Source organism: Ceratotherium simum, chromosome 38, assembly GCF_057802395.1.
Source record: "Ceratotherium simum simum isolate JZ-2026a chromosome 38, ASM5780239v1, whole genome shotgun sequence".
NCBI lineage: Eukaryota > Metazoa > Chordata > Mammalia > Perissodactyla > Rhinocerotidae > Ceratotherium > Ceratotherium simum.
The window spans coordinates 21,514,112-21,534,882 of NC_141937.1; the positions used below are offsets into that span (position 1 = coordinate 21,514,112).

General features: G+C 38.4%; 1 protein-coding gene across 1 annotated transcript in view; it reads left to right on the forward strand.

Annotated features, from left to right (window-relative positions):
- The first annotated feature begins 976 nt into the window (after positions 1-976).
- Positions 977-20,771, forward strand: part of ZC2HC1B (zinc finger C2HC-type containing 1B) — a 43,192-nt gene continuing 23,397 nt past the window's right edge. Inside the window, exons 1-4 of the mRNA XM_087424965.1 lie at positions 977-998; positions 8,259-8,320; positions 10,617-10,736; positions 11,269-11,407. Of these exons, the coding sequence (XP_087281091.1) occupies positions 977-998; positions 8,259-8,320; positions 10,617-10,736; positions 11,269-11,407 (343 nt within the window). The remainder of the gene's footprint in view (positions 999-8,258; positions 8,321-10,616; positions 10,737-11,268; positions 11,408-20,771) is intronic.

The following is a 20,771-nucleotide window of genomic DNA, read 5'->3' on the forward strand; positions in this document are numbered from 1 at the left end:
CGCTCACACCAGGCCACAACAATGGCCGCCGCCAATGTCCCAGTCCCTGGAGAGGTCTCACCCCTCACCGAGATGCACTCAGGGCCTATTAGGTGAGTCTCTTGTCACCAAAGCAGTGTGCACCTTTCTTTCTGGTGATTTTAGGATGCTTTCTGGAACGGATGAGTTTGTGCGGGCCCTTTAAGAGCCAGTTTTAGTTTCTTTGTGAACCGGGTTTTCTGGGGGTGCTCCCCAATGCTTTAGTAGCAGGCAAGGTCAGATATTATGCCACTGGTGTCGATTGTGCTGGGTCCACAAAATGCCCACAGCGGGGGCGCTCCCCGGCTCAGGGCCCCGCGCCTCCAGGGAGGCTGCGTACCTGTGAGCTGCTCCCGGCGGCCGGCCGTGACGCTGGCGGCTTGTGAAGGCGGCGTTTTTCCTCTCCGGAAGGGAGTCTCTGCCTCTTCCACCCCAGTTAGGATTGTCCGTTGTTGCAGGAGTTCCTCTTATCCAGTTTTCAGTTCTGTCTCAGGGGTAATTTTTCCACGAGTAGTTGTAAATTGGCTGTGTCCACGGGAGGAGGTGAGTTCAGAGTCTGCCTACGCCGCCATCTTGACTCCGCCTCTGGAGAAGGTAAAAATTCTAATGGCTGTACATTTTAATTGTGAAACTTAAAGGAGAATGTATAATAAAACAAACACATACCTACTATTCAAGTTAAGATGTGAAACATACATGCCATCTGTGGGTCCATCCTCAATTTCATTTCACTCTTTCTCCTCGGGTAACTCGTATGTACTATCTAGACTTTTATATTAATCATCACCTATATGGTATCCCAGCATCTTGTTTAATTTTGAAGAACTGAGAAGCACAAATCTAGCTCGGGGAGGGGGCAGTATTTTCTACCATTTGATGAAGGGGTCCTTGAGAAGATGAGCTGAATAGTCTCGAGTCTGACTTCAGCTTCTAGAGTTTACAAGAGCCCCATGTAGAGATGTCAGTGAGCAAGGTGCCAAGTGAGTCCTAGGAAACACAGGTCACCACGGTTGGAGCATCCTTGATCTCCTGCAGAAATATTCTTAGAGGTTGTATGCTCGTTTTATATTTTCTGCTCCTAAGCTTGCCATGACCTACCTCCATCTCTCAAAAGAAGATCAGTCCAGAACCTTCCTGTGCAGTGAAATGAGTGTCCTTAGCCGATCTAGATGTCAGTGGAAAGGGGAGGACAGGCACTTCATTGGGACATGGTCAAACAAGCCAGGTATAGAACAGAATGGGAGCCAGATATACCAGGACATGCTATCCTTAGATTATAAATGCAGTAAATACCTTGGTCGTGACGGCCTCCAACACATCTGTGTCTTTAATCACACATTTCAGTCTGGACTGGTTGCTTTCTAGTTCTAGTGCCTTGCTGTTATCCTGGGCATTCCCTTCCCTCCCTCTTGAGTTGCCTATTTGCTGTATCTTTTACTCACCTTGTTGTGGAGCACATTCTCCAGTAATTCTTGAGCCAGGGTACATGGGATGTGAACTTTTTGAAAGCTTGCATGTCTGGAAATGTATTCTACCCCCATATTGATTGATAGCTTGGCTGGGTATAAAATTCTAGGTTGTAGATTATTTTCCCTCAGAAGTTTAAAGAATTTTCCCCATTTATTTCCATTTTTACTGTTCGGGAATCTGAAGCCATTCTGATTCCTGATACTTTGTATGTTACTGCTTTTTTCTCTAAGTCTAGAATCTGTCTCCAGCATTCCAAAACTTCAGAATGACGTTTGTTGTTATAGATCTATTTTCATCCGTTGTGCTAGGTCCTTTCAACCAGGCGGCTTATCGTCCTTTCACTTCTGGAAATTGTTAAAAATTAGTTTTATTTTCTTCCTTGTGTTTTCTCCTTTTCTCTCTTGAACTCCTGTTATTTGGAGTAGGATCTTCTGGACAGATACTCTAATTTGCTTATGTTTCTCTCCTATTTCTATGCCATTTTACTCTACTTTCTGGGAGATTTCCCTAATTTTATCTTTCAACCTTCTATTGAATTTTTCATTTCTCCTATAAGGCTTTCAATTTCCAAGAGCTTTAATTTTCCTTTAAATTGCTTTTTTGTTTGTTTTGGGCTTACATGCTAGAGACTTTCCTCAGATCTTTGGAAATTCCTGTCTGTCTGTGATTAAGATTGGAGGAAGAAAATGCTAGAAACTCTGAATGGATGAGTAGCATTTGATGATTTTGAGCTTTATCATAAGGTGGTCTGGGTGAGCTGTTTGGGAAACTTCCTAGTGTCAGAATCTTTTGCTGTTTCCTCCTGAAATGGTTATATTCCCAGGGAAGTTTTCATTCCGCCTTGAGAGTAAGGGTCTGGCAGGCAGAGTTCTGTGAGCTAAGTAAAGGAAGGTGCGTGTGGGGGTACTCTCTGCTTTCAACATCACTATTCATGAGATTAATCACTAGATTATATGTACACACATAGAGTCAATCCTCATTAATCATGGAGTCCCTATTTGCAAATTTGCCTACTTCCTGAAGTTTTTAACCCTAAAATCAATACTCGTGGTGCTTTCATGATCATTTACAGACATGCATGTAGCAGTTAAAAAGTTGTCACCCGACACACGTGTTCCAGCCAAGGTAGAACAAGGTGATAGTCTGCCTTCCTATTACAGCTCTCATACTGTAAACGAGTGTCTTTTTCTTGTTCTATTTAGTTCTACATTTTTCATATTTTTGCACTTTTCCTTGGTGATTTCACTGCTTAAAATGGCCCCCAAGCATGGTGTTGAAGTACTACTGTCTAGTGTTTCTAAGTGCAGGAAGGCTGTGACGTGCCTTAGGGAGAAAATACGTTTGTTAGATAAGTCAGGTGTGAGTTATAGTGTTGCTGGCCGTGTGTTCAGTGTTACCGAATCAGCCATATGTATTTAAATAAGGTGTCTTTAAACAGAGATGCATAAAGCAAGGTTGTATATTGATAGGTTGACCAGAGGCTCATAGGAACCTAACCCTGTATTTTCCCCTAGGAGTCAGTATTTGCTCATTAAGGCTTGCAGAGGCTTTTGGAATGTTAACTACCACAAATAATGAGAATTAAGCAGATATATGTGTACAGTCATCCCTCAGTGTCTGAGGATGATTGGTTCCAATACCCCCCCAAAGATACCCAACTCCTCAGATGCTCAAGTCCCTTATATAATATGGCATAGTATTTGCATATAACCTATGCACATCCTCCTATATACTTTAAATATCTCTAGATTACTTATAATACTTAATACAACATAAATGCCACCTAAATAGTTGTTATACTATATTCTTTAGGGAATAACGACAAGAAAAAAAAGTGGACACGTTCAGTACAGAGGCAGTGATCATAGGCTTTTCTGCATTGGTTGAATCCGCAGATGCAGAACTGCGGATACAGAGGGTCAACTGTATATATCTGTATCTTCCTACCCATGTCTTCAGTTGTGCCTTGTCTTGATTCATGCACAGATCTCCTGTTTTATCCTTTCTAGAGAGTAGGCTTCTGCTAGAGTTGGGGAAGGGCCATCACCCAGGGAGTGTGGAGTGAAGGAGGGATCTAGGAATCTTAACCTCTTTTCATAAAACTTTCACTCTGATCCTCCATACTTCAGCAGTCTCTTCCTCCTCCTTGTTTATCTGTCCCAGTTCCAGAGGTACATGCTGCTCTGTGGGTTCCTATAACTTTGAAGGGTTCTGCAGTGCAAATCTGAACGGTTCTCTGTTCTCCCTACTCTTGGCTTGGGAAGTGGATTTTGACATAGTTTTAAGTCCTCCAAGTCGGTTGCCATGTCCATCAGCTTTCCAAATTCCAACTTTTTTTATTGTCTTCTTTCCTCCATGTCCTTGTGGTTCTCTATGTCTCTTTACTGTAGTTTTTCTGGGCTTTGAGGGAAAGCAGAAATTGATGGGGGTGTTCTTTTTGCCATCTTAACTCGTCTTAATTCGTTATTTCATAACTCCTTTTCCAGAGATTAAGTTAATAACTTGAGGCCAGTATGCCACCCCCTTTGCCATAGGGGCATGGAAGATGTCCATATTGCTGATGTTTGCATGTTCTGGACTGCAAAGGACTTAAGAGCTTTTTGACTTGCTGACAACTAAATGAGCAATGTCTTCCTTTTTCCTCCTCTGCCATGCCTTTATAAGGAAATGTGGATTGGTAGGTGTCTCTACAAAGCATTCTTAACTTCCAGCTCAGAGAATGTCTATCAGAAGTAGAATTTTTTCCACTTGCATTACAGCCATAATCCTCTCCAGGCTTCTTATAAAGTTTTTGAACTGAGATCTTTGTAATGCTTATTTTTCATCATTAACATGCTAAACAAAGCTGTTGATCACTTCCAGATCACTTGCTCATTTTAAAAATTGTCTAAGATTATAAATCAGTATATAAAAATAATAGCCACTTTAATAATCTACCAAGTAATACTCCAATTAGAGAGGGTAAAGATAGAAATACCTAAGTTGATACTCATTGTTTTAGAATATTTTCTATCAAAAGGGTTTTTTTGGGGAATGTCATTCTTTTATTCTGATTTTTGAAACAATAACACAGAATCTTTGTAGAAAAATTGAAAATGCAGGAAACCAAAGAAGTAATCACCTTTATTCTTACCACTCAGAGGTAATTACTGTATATAGATATGTATGATGTGGGTATGTGTGATAGATATATATATATATTACACACACATATATATACTATATATATACTATATATATCCTTCTAGTCTTTATGTGTAAATATATGAATAAAAATATATCATGAATATTTTCCATGTTATTCTCCCACAAGTCATTTTACTTACTACATTCTCATTCACTGGTTGGCAAGCTATTTCTGTAAAGGCCAAAAAGTTTAATTTTTGGCTTTGCAGGCCACATGGTCTCGGTTACAACTACTCAACTCTGCTCTTGTAGTGTGAAAGCAGAAGTAGACGTTATAGAAGCAAACAAATGAGCATGACCATTTACCAATAAAACGTTATTTACAAAAACATGCCGCCCCAGATTTGGCCCACTAGCCATGATTTGCCGACCCCTAGACATTTTTTTTTTATGTTTTATTTTGACATAATTATAGTTCACAAAAAGTTGCAAAATAGTACAAAGAGATCCCATTTACCCTTTACCCAGTTTCCCCCAAATTACATCTTAACTATAGTATGTTATCAAAACCAGGAAATATACATTGGTACCATGTGTGTTTATTGTTCCATACCATTTTATTACACGTGTAACCACCACCACAATACAGATGGAGAACTGTTCCATCACCGGAAGGCCTCCCTCATTCTCCCCTCGTGTAGTCACAACCACCTTCCTCCCCAACCGTTCCTACCTCTTGGCAGTCACTAATCTACTTTCCATCTCTATAATTGTGCCAGTTTGAGAATGTTATACAAATGGAATCATAACAGTACATGACCTTTTGAGATGGACATTTTTCACTCAGCATTGAGATTGATCCAGGTTGTTGCATGTATCAATAGTGTTCCTTTCTATCGCTGAGTCGTATTCCAGGGTATGAGTGTTACACGGTTTGACCATTCACCTATTGAGGGGTGTTGTGGTTGTTTCAAAGGATTCTTTTATGGTGCTAATGAGCACATATTCCATGTGACTCAGCATACTGTAATAAACACTGTGGACCTCATTGATCTCCATATTTGGTTCAACTGACTAGGCAGGTGTTCCCTTCCTTACTGTCAAGCTTCCAAGTCGAATGTGGTTCAGAATGTGGTGGTCCATCTATTTCAGGTGTTCAATTGAATTGTGTTGTATCTGTCATAGTTTTAAGCTCATTAAAACTCACTAATTTAAACCAAAGGCTATTGATCCTCCAGGGAATTCCATTAGCTTTGCAGGTTAGTATTGACATCATATATCTATATTTATGGTGATGGTTGAATAAATAGTCAATACTTGAAATAGAGATTCAAATTTGAGTCTCGGTGTTACCGCTTACTACCTGCTGTCACTGAGAAGTCACCTAACCTTGAACCTCCATTTTCTTACCTATAAAAATGAAAAACAAAAAAAGTACCAACCCTGTCTCACAGAATTGCTGTGAGGAGTAAATGAGATTACCCAGGAAAAGTGTTTGGGGAACAGGAAAATGCCATACAAACATTATAGTAATATTCATAACAATAAATAATCCTTCATTAGCATTATTATTATATAGCAGCAGTTTTATAATTAGGATGAGTAGCTTTTATTAACAAGTAAGTATGTGGAGGAGTGGGATATCCCTGCTGAAAAAAAAATTTAAGACCTGGTTTTGCAGAGTTAGAAAGCCAAAAGAACAGAGAGGAAGAGTGGTATTTCTGTGTGTGGTAATGGATGACCTGTGTTGCAAACACAATACCATCTGGCAGACGTGAGAAGAAATCGTTTAAATCAACAATGTCTGTAATGAGCTACCATCTGATTCCTGTTAATCAGGCCTTCCTTTTCAAACCGTCTTCCCCTGGTTTCCATGACCCTGCTCTCTCTTGCTTCTCCTTCTGGCTTATCATCATCATCTTCTTGGCCCTTAAATATGGAGTTCTCTGGGGATCATCCCTGTACTTCTCTTTCCATGACCTCTTCTCTGGCAATATCATGCCTTTACATCACTCTCCAAACAAAGCCTACATCTGTGTCTCTAGCCCTGACCTCCCTCATTTCCATCCTGCTGGCTGGATGTCTCTATCTCAGACTCAGTATTTCCAAAGCTGAGGTCATTTTTCTTACTAAGATGGCCCTTCTTTTCAAATTCTGTTTCTGTCCACAGCCCTACCATCTTCTCAGTCCTTGGTTATTCTTTTCTCTTTGCCACCTCCCAACTCCCCCCAAATCTAGCCATGTTGTCAATTCTTTGACCACAGTCTCCCATTTCCTCTTCCTTTCCATTCCAGGCCTACACCTTTAGCTTTTTAACTAAAATCCCATCTTCCCTCCCCACCACCATCCGTTCATCCCTCCTCACCTTTTTCACATGAATCTTCACAGCTCTGTTCAGGTTCTTCCTACTTAGTGCCCTTGATTGCTACCCTTGTTTGTAGAATAAAGCCCAGATTGTTAGTCTCATATAAAATCTTCTCCTTGAACAAACTGCTTTTTTAATCTTTATATGCTAAGACTCCAGATGAACTGAAAGGAAGTAATATGAAGTAAACTCTTCAAAATTCCATAATGTTTTCTTTTTCTCATGACACTTTTCTACCTTCATTTAAAGTAATTTATGTGCCTACTTTCTTTTCTGTGCTGGACCCACATGTAGTTTCTCTGAATATTCTCACAGAGTTGCATATAGTATATATTTAATTATTCATTGAATGAGTGTTTGGTCCTGTGGTAGAAACTCAATTCTTGGTTGGACCATTCATTCAACAAGTATTTATTATTGAACACCTTACTGTGGGTCAGGTACTTTGAGGTGTTGGCATATAGTGAACACAGTCTCAGCCTTTTTTCCTTTTATATTTGAGTTTATTCTTCATCTAACTTTTAAAACACTACTATACTTGCATATTAAAGTAACAACAATAGCAAGTAGTGAGCATATTATGATTATAGTCCTTCACTCATTCACTACTGCATATGAAATGGCAGCAGTGAGTTTTACTCACTGACCCCAGTAAGTAGTCTGACACTGAACACCACCCCTAGGATGACGTTCATCATCCTCATATGCTTCTCCCTTGTAATGGCGCCATCTTTCCCGATTTGGAGCAAAGTCCACCAGGCCTGCCTGGTCCATTTCATCAGTCTCTTCCACTTCCTTCCTCTTAGGTAGGAGTTCTCAGGACAAGTTACCTTAAATTCAATGAGTAGGCAGCCCGTTTCATATGGTCTATGATAAATTGCCATGCCCTCATTTAGCGCACACACAGACCTAACATTCTAGTAGGAACCCTAAAGATGTTACCATTGGATTATTTATGACTTTATACTAAAGTATTACCTTTGCTTTAGACATAAGTACAAAGGTATCAGGCACTTAGTTTAAGAATATATTAAATATTAAATAATTATTCTCTGGTTGCCAGAAGGATATGGCATTTACTTGTTCAGTGAAGTGAGATTTATATTAGGAGAGAAGAACACAGGTGAGTTTACAAAGGCTCTTTCTAAGAGAAGAAAGTAGCTGGTGGGGAGGGAAAAGAGAGTGAGGCTCGAGCAATGAGGTCTCCTCCAGTTAGTCATTTCTTCTCGGGCAGGCAATTGCATGAAACTAACATAATGTGCTCTTGGATCTTATACAGATGGCAATCAGGAATTATTTCCCTGTGAAGTCTGTGGAAGACGCTTCGCAGCAGATGTTCTGGTAAACATAAAGACATTTTGTAGATGTGTTTCATTGGAGTTAAATGAACTGTCAAGTTAGTGAGGAGGCCGCAGTGGCAACGATTAAAGACAGATGTGGAAGAAAGCAGGGGACGCGAAGGACATAACCTATGGCTGGCAGGCCCGGAGGACACTGAGGCAGGTCCATGCTGCTCCATTCAGAAGGGAACTTAGTAAACATGGTCCTCTTACTAAAAGGATGCCCGATGAAAGTGTCTTGGCACAGCTGATTGTCTCTTGAGAGGTTTTGGCTCTTTCGCCTTTTCTATAAGCATCAAAAAGTCAAATTTTAAGGCCAAAGCACTAGGGAAATTAGCTAGTCAAGAGGAATGAACATTGAATTTGGAGCATCTGGAAACTTGGCTTTTGGCCTCAAATTTGTCACTAATTCTGACAAGTCCTTTAACCTCCCTCTGTTTCCTGCTTTGCCACGTATGAAGACAGAACCCTCCAATTTCAGGGGTTTTATGTAATTTGAACAAAAGGGATGTAAGGCCTGTTCCAAGATCTAATTGTTAACCAGATTCACGCTAACCGCATGTCAGGTCCCCTGACTGATGCCTATAAAGTCAAATAAAAGCTTGATTTATTTCAGAATTAGGGAATCAAACAGGTGTTAGGCCTCAATATTATAAAGGGATTCCCAAGAAAAATGATTTAAAAACAAAATCTAAGATGATAATGCAATTGTTAGGACATTTTAGATCAAGGAGATTTATATCGAACTTAAAGGATTTGGACTATAAGCCTGACTACATTTGGGACGAAAGAGACTAAAAATGAAGTTGTAGGTTTTATTTCTCTGGAGAATTTAAAAAATGAAGTATATATTCTTCTATATACTTAATATAAGAATTAACTGCAGTTAGAGCTTCCTGAATCTAGAAGGGGAGCTGACAAGGCCTTTGTGGCCCATTAAGCCACCAGTGTGGCCTTTGCCAGCCTGGGACTGTACCCCATGAGAAGAGGTTTGACACCTCAGAGGTACCGTTTGAAGAAGGATCACTGAATGTCCTGTATGTCTTAGGTGCTCTTGAGTTTTATTTCCTAGGCCTATCTCCAGGCTGCAGAGAGCATTTGATCAAGTGATCTGCTCTCTGTCTCTAGTCTAAATTGTATGGCTTGTTTGTAGCTGGGTATAGTGCTTTTCATAGAGCCTGTATTTTGTTGAGTCTGGACAAAGCAACTGTGTAAGTGATAGCTATTATGAGTTACATATCCACCAAGGAAGAGGATTTAGAGTGGAAGGCAAAGATGTTGGTATAATCCGATAGTGGTGCAGTACGGAGTTGATAAAGGTGATAGACAGAGCTCTATGTGTTGGTTGCCTGGTTTTTGTACCAGAAATGCTGAGAACTTAAAAGACTACTGGCTGGAGTAAAGACTGTTTTCCCTGCCAGTCGTCTTATAAATATTGTCATATTTTTAAACTAAATAATATAAGCTTAAGTTTGCTCTGAAATCAATGACTTCATGAATATGAAGTGTTTGGATAAATTGAAGGAAAACATCTTCATAACTTAAATGGAATTGGTGCATTGCTCTTTATTTGTGTGGTTGTCCAAGATGTTTTTTGCAGATGTTCTCAAGTATTTCTTTGAAACTTCTGTTCAGGAATTAGGTGGTTTAATTTGCTGCATGTAGAAAAGTGGCCCATTTGAACTCGATTTTGAAATGCTGAGGGGTAAGAAGAGTTATCCTGAGAAGGTTCCACTGGTAGGAAGCCAAGTTTCCCCTTGCTGTATGCAAAGTTATTTCAAAAGGATGGTAAAACTGAATATTAAAGTTTGGGGACTCAAATTTCCTGCTAAACTACAGGGTGACTTGCTTTTGGAATTTAGGAACAGTGAAGGCAGGAATCAGAACAGAAGAAATAGTCAAGAAAACTTCATTGGCTTCAGTGAGTACCTAACTCAGTATCAGAAATATTTATTTCAATTTGAACTAGGAAGTTTGTCTTTTCCACATTATTTAAATGCTTAGAACCATTCATACAGCCAAAGTGATAGAGTTAAATATGTAAAGCCAAACACGAAGTTAAGTTTCTGTAGCTGTAGAGAACTTCTGTCGACCTTGCCCAACACAATATCCAGTTATGTGTAACAGGCTGAGGAGAGCCAGAGGGATTTGCTCTGCTGTGGTTTGAGAGTTAGAGAATGAACTTGGCTCTGAAGGTGCAACCCAGTCACTCGCGGGATTGCCTGAGTACACTGCAGTGTTGCAAACTTGGTGATTGTACATGTTAAAAATTTTAATCCCCACTCTTTCTTTTCTAGGAAAGGCATGGACCAATATGTAGAAAACTCTTCCACAAAAAGCGTAAACCTTTCAATTCCTTGAAACAAAGATTACAGGGCACTGACATTCCCATGGTGGGGAAAGCTCCTCAGTCCAAGGTACGAGCCATATCTTCCTTGTTGTTCCTGATTACATCCTTAAGTACATTAAAGCCTCTTTCTGGCTCTCTGGTTTCATTTTTGCTTGATAGTGCAGTGTAATGTCATGTAAGTATAATCCACCTTTGCTGTTTTCTTTTTAATCATGCTCACTTAGATTTCCCAACGTATCCAGATACTTTCCAGATGTGGCAAAAAAGAATCTCGTTTATATTTTCATTAGAGTAGCATTAAATCTAGCAATTAACTTGGAAGACAGTCACTTTTAATCTTACATTTAAGTCCTCCTTTCAAGTTTTGTAGTTTTTATTTTTCTGATTGTTATTTTGTGTTTTCCCTCACTATTGTGACTTGCAAATTTTATTACTGTATTTTCCAAATCTCTTTTAGTACTTCTGAAAAACAAATGCTCATTTCTTTCCAAATTTCACAGCCCTGTTTCCTGTAAATTCAAATCCCAGCTTAAAAAAAAAGTCATAATGGAGAGATATATAATCTGGGTTAATATATGTTGGTTTTATTTTTTTTATAGCCTCAATCTGTGAGGAAATCTAACTGGAGACAACAACATGAAGACTTCATTAATGCTATTCGATCAGCAAAGCAGTGTACACTAGCCGTTAAAGAAGGCCGGCCACTCCCCCCACCACCCCCTCCGTCCATCAACCCAGGTGTGTGGCTAGTTTGGTGTACTTTTGATATTTTACTCTTAACCGGTGGAGGCTATGCTTGATTTTTGGCCAAATCCTCATGCCTTCCTTCCTCCTATGCACCCTAAAGTTAACAGTAGCAATTAAATTATGTAAAAGTAATTTTATCATAAATTTATCTTATCCTATTTTTTTTTCAGTTCTGCATAAAGATTCTGTATTTCCTTCTAACTCTCTCTGAACATGAGAACACTGCTGCACCCGATGTCATGGCATTATATAACTCCAAGGGACACCGTTCACATCACGGTTTATGAGAGTGGAGCTGTGCAGAGCAGTTTAAGCAGTTCTACAGTAGTTCCATAGTGTCAGATACTCACAGCTCTTTTTTTTCTTTTTTTGAGATAAAATTCTAATAATATAAAATTCACCATTTTAACCATTTTAAGTTGTACCATTTAGTGGCCCACAGCTTTTTTACCCTAAACTTTTTGTTTTGAAAATTTTAAAATGTACAGAAAAGAGGAAGGAATGGTTTAATGATCACTCATTTACCTTCCACTGAAATTTGACAGTTGTTATCATATTTTCTCTCTCTTTTTCTTTTTTTGGCAAAACTGTCTAAAAGTAAGTTTCAAATATCATAAACACTTTACCCTTAACTATTTCAGTATGCATTTCTTAAGCATAAGTACATTTTCCTGCATAATCACAGTACAATTATCACACTTAATATGTGGACTCATATTTTCCCAATTATCTTAAGAATGTCTATAACCCTTTCTCTTCACCGCCCAGCCACAATGCAGGATTCATTCAAGGTTTATGCATTGTCTTTTGTTGTCTCTTTAGTCTCTTTTAATCCTACTCAACACCCCTACCAGGCCAATTATCTTTTGGAATGTCTCATGTTCTGGATGTGTCTGGTTTTTTAGTCCTATTAATGATTAACTTGTTCCTCTATCTCCTATCTTTCTGTACATTGGAAATTAGGGCTGGAGGCTTGATCAGATTCATATTAATATTAATCTCTTATCACATATAGGATTTTCAAATATTTTCTCCCATTCTGTGGACAGTCTTTTCATTCTTTTGATGGACAAAAGTTTTTAATTTTGATGGAGTCCAGTTTATCTATTTTTTCTTTTGTTGCCTAGCTTTCGATGTCAAATCCAAAAAATCACTACAAGAGCCAATGTCACGAAGCCTTTCTCCTATGTTTTCTTCTACAAGTTTTATAGTTTTAGCTCTTACCTTTAGGTCTTTGATCCAGGTTGAGTTAATTTTTTTTTCTTTATTGTGAAATTTTTGTTGTACATTACTGTTTGTCAGTCACCATATAAATGCATGCCTTCACCCCTTGTGCCCACCCCCTACCCCCCTTACACCTGGTAACCACCAAATAGTTCTCTCTGTCCGTGTGTTGGTTTATCTTCCACTTATGAGTGAAATCATGTGGTGTTTGTCTTTCTCCTTCTGGCTTGTTTCGCATAACATAATACCCTCCAGTTCCAACCATGTTGTTGTAAATGGGACGATTTTGTCTTTTTTTATGGCTGAGTAGTATTCCTTGTATATATACGCCACATCTTCTTTATCCACTCATCAGTTGAGAGACATTTGGGTTGCTTCCGTGTCTTGGCTATAGTGAATAATGCTGCGATGAACATAGTGGTGCATAAGCCTCTTTGGATTGTTGATTTCAGGTTTATTGGGTAGACACCCAGTAGTGGGATAGCTGGATCATAAGGTATTTCTATTTTTAATTTTTTGAGGAATCTCCATATTGTTTTCCATAGAGGCTGTGCTAGTTTGCATTCCCACCAGCAGTGAATTAGGGTTCCCGTTTCTCCACAGCCTCTCCAGCATTTGTTGCTTTTTGTCTTGGTGATTATAGCCATTCTAACGGGTGTAAGATGATATCTTACTGTGGTTTTGATGTGCATTTCCCTGATGATTAGTGTAGTTGAACATCTTTTCATATGCCTATTGGCCATCTGTATATCTTCTTTGGAGAAGTGTCTGTTCATTTCCTCTGCCCATTTTTTGATCGGGTTACTTGTTTTTTTGTTGTTCAGTTGTGTGAGTTCTTTATAGATTATTGAGATTAATCCCTTGTCAGATATATGGTTTGCAAATATTTTTTCCCAGCTGATGGGTTGCCTGTTCATTTTGATCCTGGTTTCATTTGCCTTGTAGAAGCTCTTTAATCTGGTCCCACTTGTTTATTTTTTCTTTTGTTTCCCTTGTCCGAGTAGGCATGGAATTCAAAAAGATCCCTTCATGACCGATGGCGAATAGTGTACTGCCTGTATTTTCTTCCAGGAGTTTTATAGTTTCAGGTCTCACCGTCAGGTCTTTGATCCATTTTGAGTTAATTTTTGTGAATGGTGATAGCAGATGGTCTGCTTTCATTCTTTTGCATGTGGCTGTCTAGTTTTCCCAACACCATTTATTGAAGAGACTTTCCTTTTTCCATTGTATGTTCTTAGCTCCTTTGTCGAAGATTAGCAGCCTTTAGAGTGACGTTTTATTTCTGGGCTTTCGATTCTGTTCCATTGATCTGTGTGTCTGTTTTTGTACCAGTACCATGCTGTTTTGACTACTATTGCTTTGTAGTATGTTTTGAAGTGAGGGATTATGATGCCTCCAGCTTTGTTCTTCTTTTTCAGGATTGCTTTAGCTATTCGGGGTCTTTAGTTGCCTCATATGAATTTTAGTATTCTTTGTTCTATTTCTGTGAAGAATGTCCTTGGGCTTCTGATTGGGATTGCATTGAATCTGTAGATTGCTTTAGGTAGTACGGACATTTTAACTATGTTTATTCTTCCAATCCATGTGCATGGAATATTTTTCCATTTCTTTATGTCATCATTAATTTTGCTCAATAATGTCTTATAGTTTTCATTTTATAGGTCTTTCACTTCCTTGGTTAAATTTATTCCTAGATATTTTATTCTTTCTGTTGCAATTGTAAATGGGATTGTCTTCTTGAGTTCTCTTTCGGTTAGTTTGTTATTAGAGTATAGAAATTCAACTGATTTCTGTAAGTTGATTTTGTACCCTGCAACTTTGCTGTAGTTGTTGATTATTTCTTATAGTTTTCCATTGGATTCTTTAGAGTTTTCTATATATAAGATCATGTCATCTGCAGACAGTGAGAATTTCACTTCTTCGTTGCCTGTTTGTATTCCTTTTTGCTCTGGCCAGAACCTCCAGTACTATATTGAATAAAAGTGGTGAGAGTGGGTACCCTTGTCTTGTTCCTCTTCTTAGAAGGATAGCTTTCAGTTTTTCCCTGTTGAGCATTATGTTGGCTGTGGGTTTGTCATATATGGCCTTTATTATGTTAAGGCCATATGAATGTGTTGGGAAGTGTTCCGTATTCCTCTATTTTTTGGAATAATTTGAGAAGGATAGGTGTTAAATCTTCTTTGAATGTTTGGTAAAATTCTCTGGAGAAGCCATCTGGTCCTGGACCTTTATTTTTTGGGAGGTTTTTGATTACTGTTTCAATCTCTTTACTTGTGATTGGTCTATTCAGGTTCTCTATTTCTTCTTGGTTCAGTTTTGGGAGGTTGTATCAGGCTAAGAATTTATCTATTTCTTCTAGATTGTCTGATTTGTTGGCATATAGTTTTTCATAGTATTCTCTTATAATCTTTTGTATTTCTCTGGTATCCATTGTAATTTCTCCCTTTTCATTTCTTTTTTTTTTTTAATTTTTTGTTTATTGCAGTAACATTAGTTTATAACATTGTAAAAATTTCAGGTGTACATCATTATACTTCTATTTCTGCATAGATTACATCATGTTCACCACCCAAATACTAATTACAACCCATCACCACACACACGTACCAAATTATCCCTTTCACTCTCCTCCTTCCCCCCTTCCCCTCTGGTAACCACCAATCCACTCTCTGTCCCTATGTGTTTGTTTATTGTTGTTATTATCTACTACTTAATGAAGGAAATCATACGGTATTTGACCTTCTCCCTCTGACTTATTTCACTTTGCATTATACCCTCAATGTCCATCCATGTTGTCACAAATGGCTGGATTTCATCGTTTCTTGTGGCTGAGTAGTATTCCATTGTGTGTATATACCACATCTCTTTTATCCATTCGTCCCTTGATGGGCGCTTAGGTTGCTTCCAAGTCTTGGCTATTGTGAATAACGCTGCAATGAATACAGGGGTGCATGTACCTTTACAAATTGGTGTTTTCAAGTTCTTTGGATGAATAGCTGGATCATATGGTAGTTCTATCCTTGATTTTTGGAGGAATCTCCATAGTTTTCCATAGTGGCTGCACCAGTTTGCACTCCCACCAGCAGTGTATGAGAGTTCCCTTCTCTCCACATCCTCTCCAACACATGTTGTTTCCTGTCTTGTTAATTATAGCCATTCTGACGGGCGAGAGGTGATATCTCATTGTAGTTTTGATTTGCATTTCCCTGATAGTTAGTGATTTTTAACATCTTTTCATGTGTCTGTTGGCCATCTGTATATCTTCTTTGGAGAAATGTCTGTTCAGGTCTTTTGCCCATTTTTTAATTGGGTTGGTAGTTTTTTTGTTGGTGAGATGCATGAGTTCTTTATATATTTTGGAGATTAAGCCCTTATCAGATGTATGGTTTGCAAATATCTTCTCCCAATTGTTAGGTTGTCTTTTCGTTTTGTTGATGGTTTCCTTTGCTGTGCAGAAGCTTTTCAGTTTGATGTAGTCCCATTTGTTTATTTTTTCTATTATTTCTCTTGCCCAGTTGGACATGGTGTTGGAAAAGATGTTGCTAAGACCGATGTCGAAGAGCGTATTGCCTATGTTTTCTTCTAGAAGTTTCACAGTTTCAGGTCTTACATTCAAGTCTTTAATCCGTTTGGAGTTAATTTTTGTGTATGGTGTAAGGTAAGAGTCTACTTTCATTTTTTTGCATGTGGCTATCCAGTTTTCCCAACACCATTTGTTGAAGAGACTTTCTTTTCCCCATTGTATGTGCTTGGCTCCTTTGTCAAAGATTAGCAGTCCATAGATGTGTGGGTTTATTTCTGGGCTTCCGATTCTATTCCATTGATCTGTGTGTCTGTTTTTGTGCCAGTACCATGCTGTTTTCGTTACTATAGCTTTGTAGTATATTTTGAAATCAGGGAGTGTGATACCTCCAGCTTTGTTCTTTTTTCTCAGGATTCCTTTAGCTATTTGGGGTCTTTTGTTGTTCCATATAAATTTTAGGATTCTTTGTTCTATTTCTGTGAAAAATGTTGTTGGAACTTTGATAGGGATTGCATTGAATCTATAGATGGCTTTAGGAAGTATGGGCATCTTAACTATGTTAATTCTTCCAATCCAAGAGCACGGAATATCTTTCCATTTCTTTGTGTCTTCTTCAATTTCTTTCAGAAATGTTTTATAGTTTTCAGTGTACAGATCTTTCACCTCTTTGGTTAAGTTTATTCCTAGGTATTTTATTCTTTTTGTTGCAATTGTAAATGGGATGGTATTCTTAATTTCTCTTTCTGCTACTTCGTTGTTAGTGTACAGAAATGCAACTGATTTTTGTATGTTGATTTTGTATCCTGCAAATTTACCATATTCGTTTATTACTTCTAAAAGTTTTCTGGTGGATTCTTTAGGGTTTTCTATATATAAAATCATGTCATCTGCAAATAGTGACAGTTTCACTTCTTCCTTTCCAAGTTGGATCCCTTTTATTTCTTTCTCTTGCCTGATTGCTCTGGCTAGGACTTCCAGTACTATGTTAAATAGGAGTGGTGACAGTGGGCATCCTTGTCTGGTTTCTGTTCTTAGAGGGATAGCTTTCAATTTTTCACCATTGAGGATGATATTAGCTGTGGGTTTGTCATATATGGTCTTTATTATGTTGAGGTACTTTCCTTCTATACCCATTATATTCAGAGTTTTTATCATAAATGGATGCTGTATCTTGTCAAATGCTTTCTCTGCATCTATTGAGATGATCATGTGATTTTTATTCTTCATTTTATTAATGTGGTGTATTACGTTGATTGATTTGCGAATGTTAAACCATCCCTGCATCCCTGGAATAAATCCCACTTGATCATGGTGTATAATCTTTTTAACGTATTGTTGTATGCGATTTGCTAATATTTTGTTGAGGATTTTTGCATCGATGTTCATCAGTGATATTGGCCTGTAATTTTCTTTTTTTGTGTTGTCCTTGTCTGGTTTTGGTATCAGGGTAATATCAGCTTCGTAGAATGAGTTAGGGAGCTTCCCCCCCTCTTCAATTTTTTGGAAGAGTTTGAGAAGGATAGGTATTAAGTCTTCTTTGAATGTTTGGTAGAATTCACCAGGGAAGCGGTCTGGTCCTGGACTTTTATTTTGGGGGAGGTTTGTGATTACTGTTTTGATCTCCTTACTGGTGATTGGTCTATTCAAATTCTCTACTTCTTCTTGATCCAGTTTTGGAAGGTTGTATGAGTCTAAGAATTTATCCATTTCTTCCAGATTGTCGAATTTGTTGGCATATAGCTTTTCATAGTATTCTCTTATAATCTTTAGTATTTCTGAGGTGTCTGTTGTAACCTCTCCTCTTTCATTTCTGATTTTACTTATTTGTGCCTTTTCTCTTTTTTTCTTGGTGAGTCTAGCTAAAGGTTTGTCAATTTTGTTGATCTTTTCAAAGAACCAGCTCTTGGTTTTATTAATTTTTTCTATTGTTTTTTTGGTCTCTATTTCATTTATTTCTGCTCTGATTTTTATTATTTCCCTTCTTCTACTGATTTTGGGCTTTGTTTGTTCTTCTCTTTCCAGTTCCTTTAGTTGCATTGTTAGATTGTTTATTTGAGATTTTTCTCGTTTGTTGAGATAGGCCTGTATTGCTATAAACTTCCCTCTTAGAACTGCTTTTGCTGTATCCCATAAATTCTGGCATGTCGTATTTTCATTTTCATTTGTCTCCAGGTATTTTTTGATTTCTTTTTTGATTTCTTCGTTAACCCAGTCGTTGTTCAGTAGCATTTTGTTTAATCTCCACGTATTTGTGGCTTTTCTGATTTTCTTCCTATAGTTGATTTCTAGTTTCATACCGTTGTGCTCAGAAAAGATGCTTGGTATTATTTCAATCTTCTTAAATTTATGGAGACTTGTTTTGTGGCCTAATATGTGATCAATCCTGGAGAATGTTCCATGTGCATTTGAAAAGAACGTGTATTCTTCGGTTTTTGGATGGAATGCTCTGTATATATCTACTAGGTCCATCTGTTCTAGTGTGTCGTTTAAGGCCAATGTTTCCTTATTGAACTTCTGTTTGGATGATCTATCCGTTGGTGTAAGTGGAGTGTTAAAGTCCCCTACTATTATTGTGTTACTGTCTATTTCTGTTTTTATGTCTGTTAATAATTGCTTTATATGTATAGGTGCACCTACATTGGGTGCGTAGATATTTACAAGTGTTATATCCTCTTGTTGGATTGTTCCCTTGATCATTATGTAATGCCCTTCTTTGTCTCTTTTTACAGTTTTTGTTTTAAAGTCTATTTTGTCTGATATGAGTACTGCTACCCCAGCTTTCTTTTCATTGCCATTTGCGTGGAGTATCTTTTTCCATCCCTTCACTTTCAGTTTGTGAGTGTCTTTAGGTCTGAAGTGTGTCTCTTGTATGCAGCATATATATGGGTCTTGTTTTTTCATCCAGTCAGCCACCCTATGCCTTTCAATTGGAGCATTTAGTCCATTGACGTTTAAAGTAGCTATTGATAAGTATGTACTTACTGCCATTTTTTAACTTTTTTTTTTTCCCTCAGTGTTTTAGTAGTCCTTCTCTGTTCCTTTCTTCTCCTATACAGAATTGATGGTCTCTTTAGTTTGACCTCTGTCTGAAAGCTGTACTCTTTAACTCCCGTCCTCCCTCCTTTTATGTTTTTGATATCATATCTAACCTCTTTTTGTGCATTTGTGTCCATTACATTCTTATCGTGGAAATAGATAATTTTTCCTATTTGTGGTCTTCTCTTTTCCCCTTAAATCAGTCCCTTTCACATTTCTTGTAGCACTGGTTTCTTAGTGACAAACTCCTTTAATTTTTGTTGTCTGGGAAAATTTTGATCTTTCCTTCCATTTTGAATGATAACCTTGCTGGGTAGAGTATTCTTGGCTGTAAGTTTTTTCCTTTTAGCACTTTAAATATATCGTGCCATTCTCTTCTAGCCTGTAAGGTTTCTGCTGAGAAGTCAGCTGATAGCCTTATGGCGTTTCCTTTGTATGTAACTTGACTTTCTCTTGCGGCTTTTAGGATTCTCTCTTTATCTTTAATTCTGGACATTTTGATTATGATGTGTCTTGGTGTTGGCCTCTTTGGGTTTATCTTGTTTGGGGCTCTCTGTGCTTCCTGTACCTGGATGTCTGTTTCTTTCCTTAGGTTAGGGAAGTTTTCATCTATTATTTCTTGAAATCGATTCTCTGCCCCCTGGTCTCGCTGTACTCCTTCCGGGACACCTATAACACGGATGTTAGTGCGCTTGATGTTGTCCCAGAGGTCCCTTAGACTGTCCTCACTCCTTTTAATTCTTTTCTCTTTTACCTGTTCAGCTTGGGTAATTTCTTCTAGTCTTTCATCCAGCTCACAGATCCGTTCTTCTGTATCCTCTACTCTGCTTTTGAGTCCCTCTAGTGAATTTTTCATTTCCAGTATTGTATTCTTCATTTCTGATTGGTTCTTTTTTATATCTTCCATTTCTTTGTTGACATTCTCACTGAGTTCATCTATTCTTCTCCCCAGATCAGTGAGCATCCTTAACACTCTTAGTTTGAACTCTCTGTCGGGTAGGTTGCTCATTTCTGTTTCACTTAGTTCCTTTTCTGGGGTTTTGTCCTGTTCCCTTACTTGGAATGTATTCCTTTGCCTCCTCATTTTGCCTCTTTCCCTGTGCTTGTGTCTACGTATTAGGTAGGTCAGCTAAGTCTCCTGCTCTTGGATAGGTGACCTTATGTAAGTGATGCCTTAGGAGGCCTCCAGTGTGCTTCCCTCAGTTCTCAGTGTTCCAGGGGTGACCCCTATGTGGGCTACGTGTGTCCTTCTGTTGTGGCCTGTTTGCTCTCCCTGTAGGCACCCAGGGAGGCCAAGTTATGCTCCTGGCCAGCTGTTGTAATGCTCAGCTGCTTGTAGTTGTTGTGGGCCCTTCAGTCTCTTTATCAGGTGTGGGGAGCCCCAGCACAGTTGGCTACAAGTTCTAATACCACATTTGTGTTGCAGTATTTCTTTTCTTTCTTTTTTTTTTTTTTTTTTTGTGAGGAGATCAGCCCTGTGCTAACATCCCCCAATCCTCCTCTTTTTTTTTTTTTTTTTTTTTTTTGGTGAGGAAGACGGCCCTGGGCTAACATCTGTGCCCATCTTCCTCC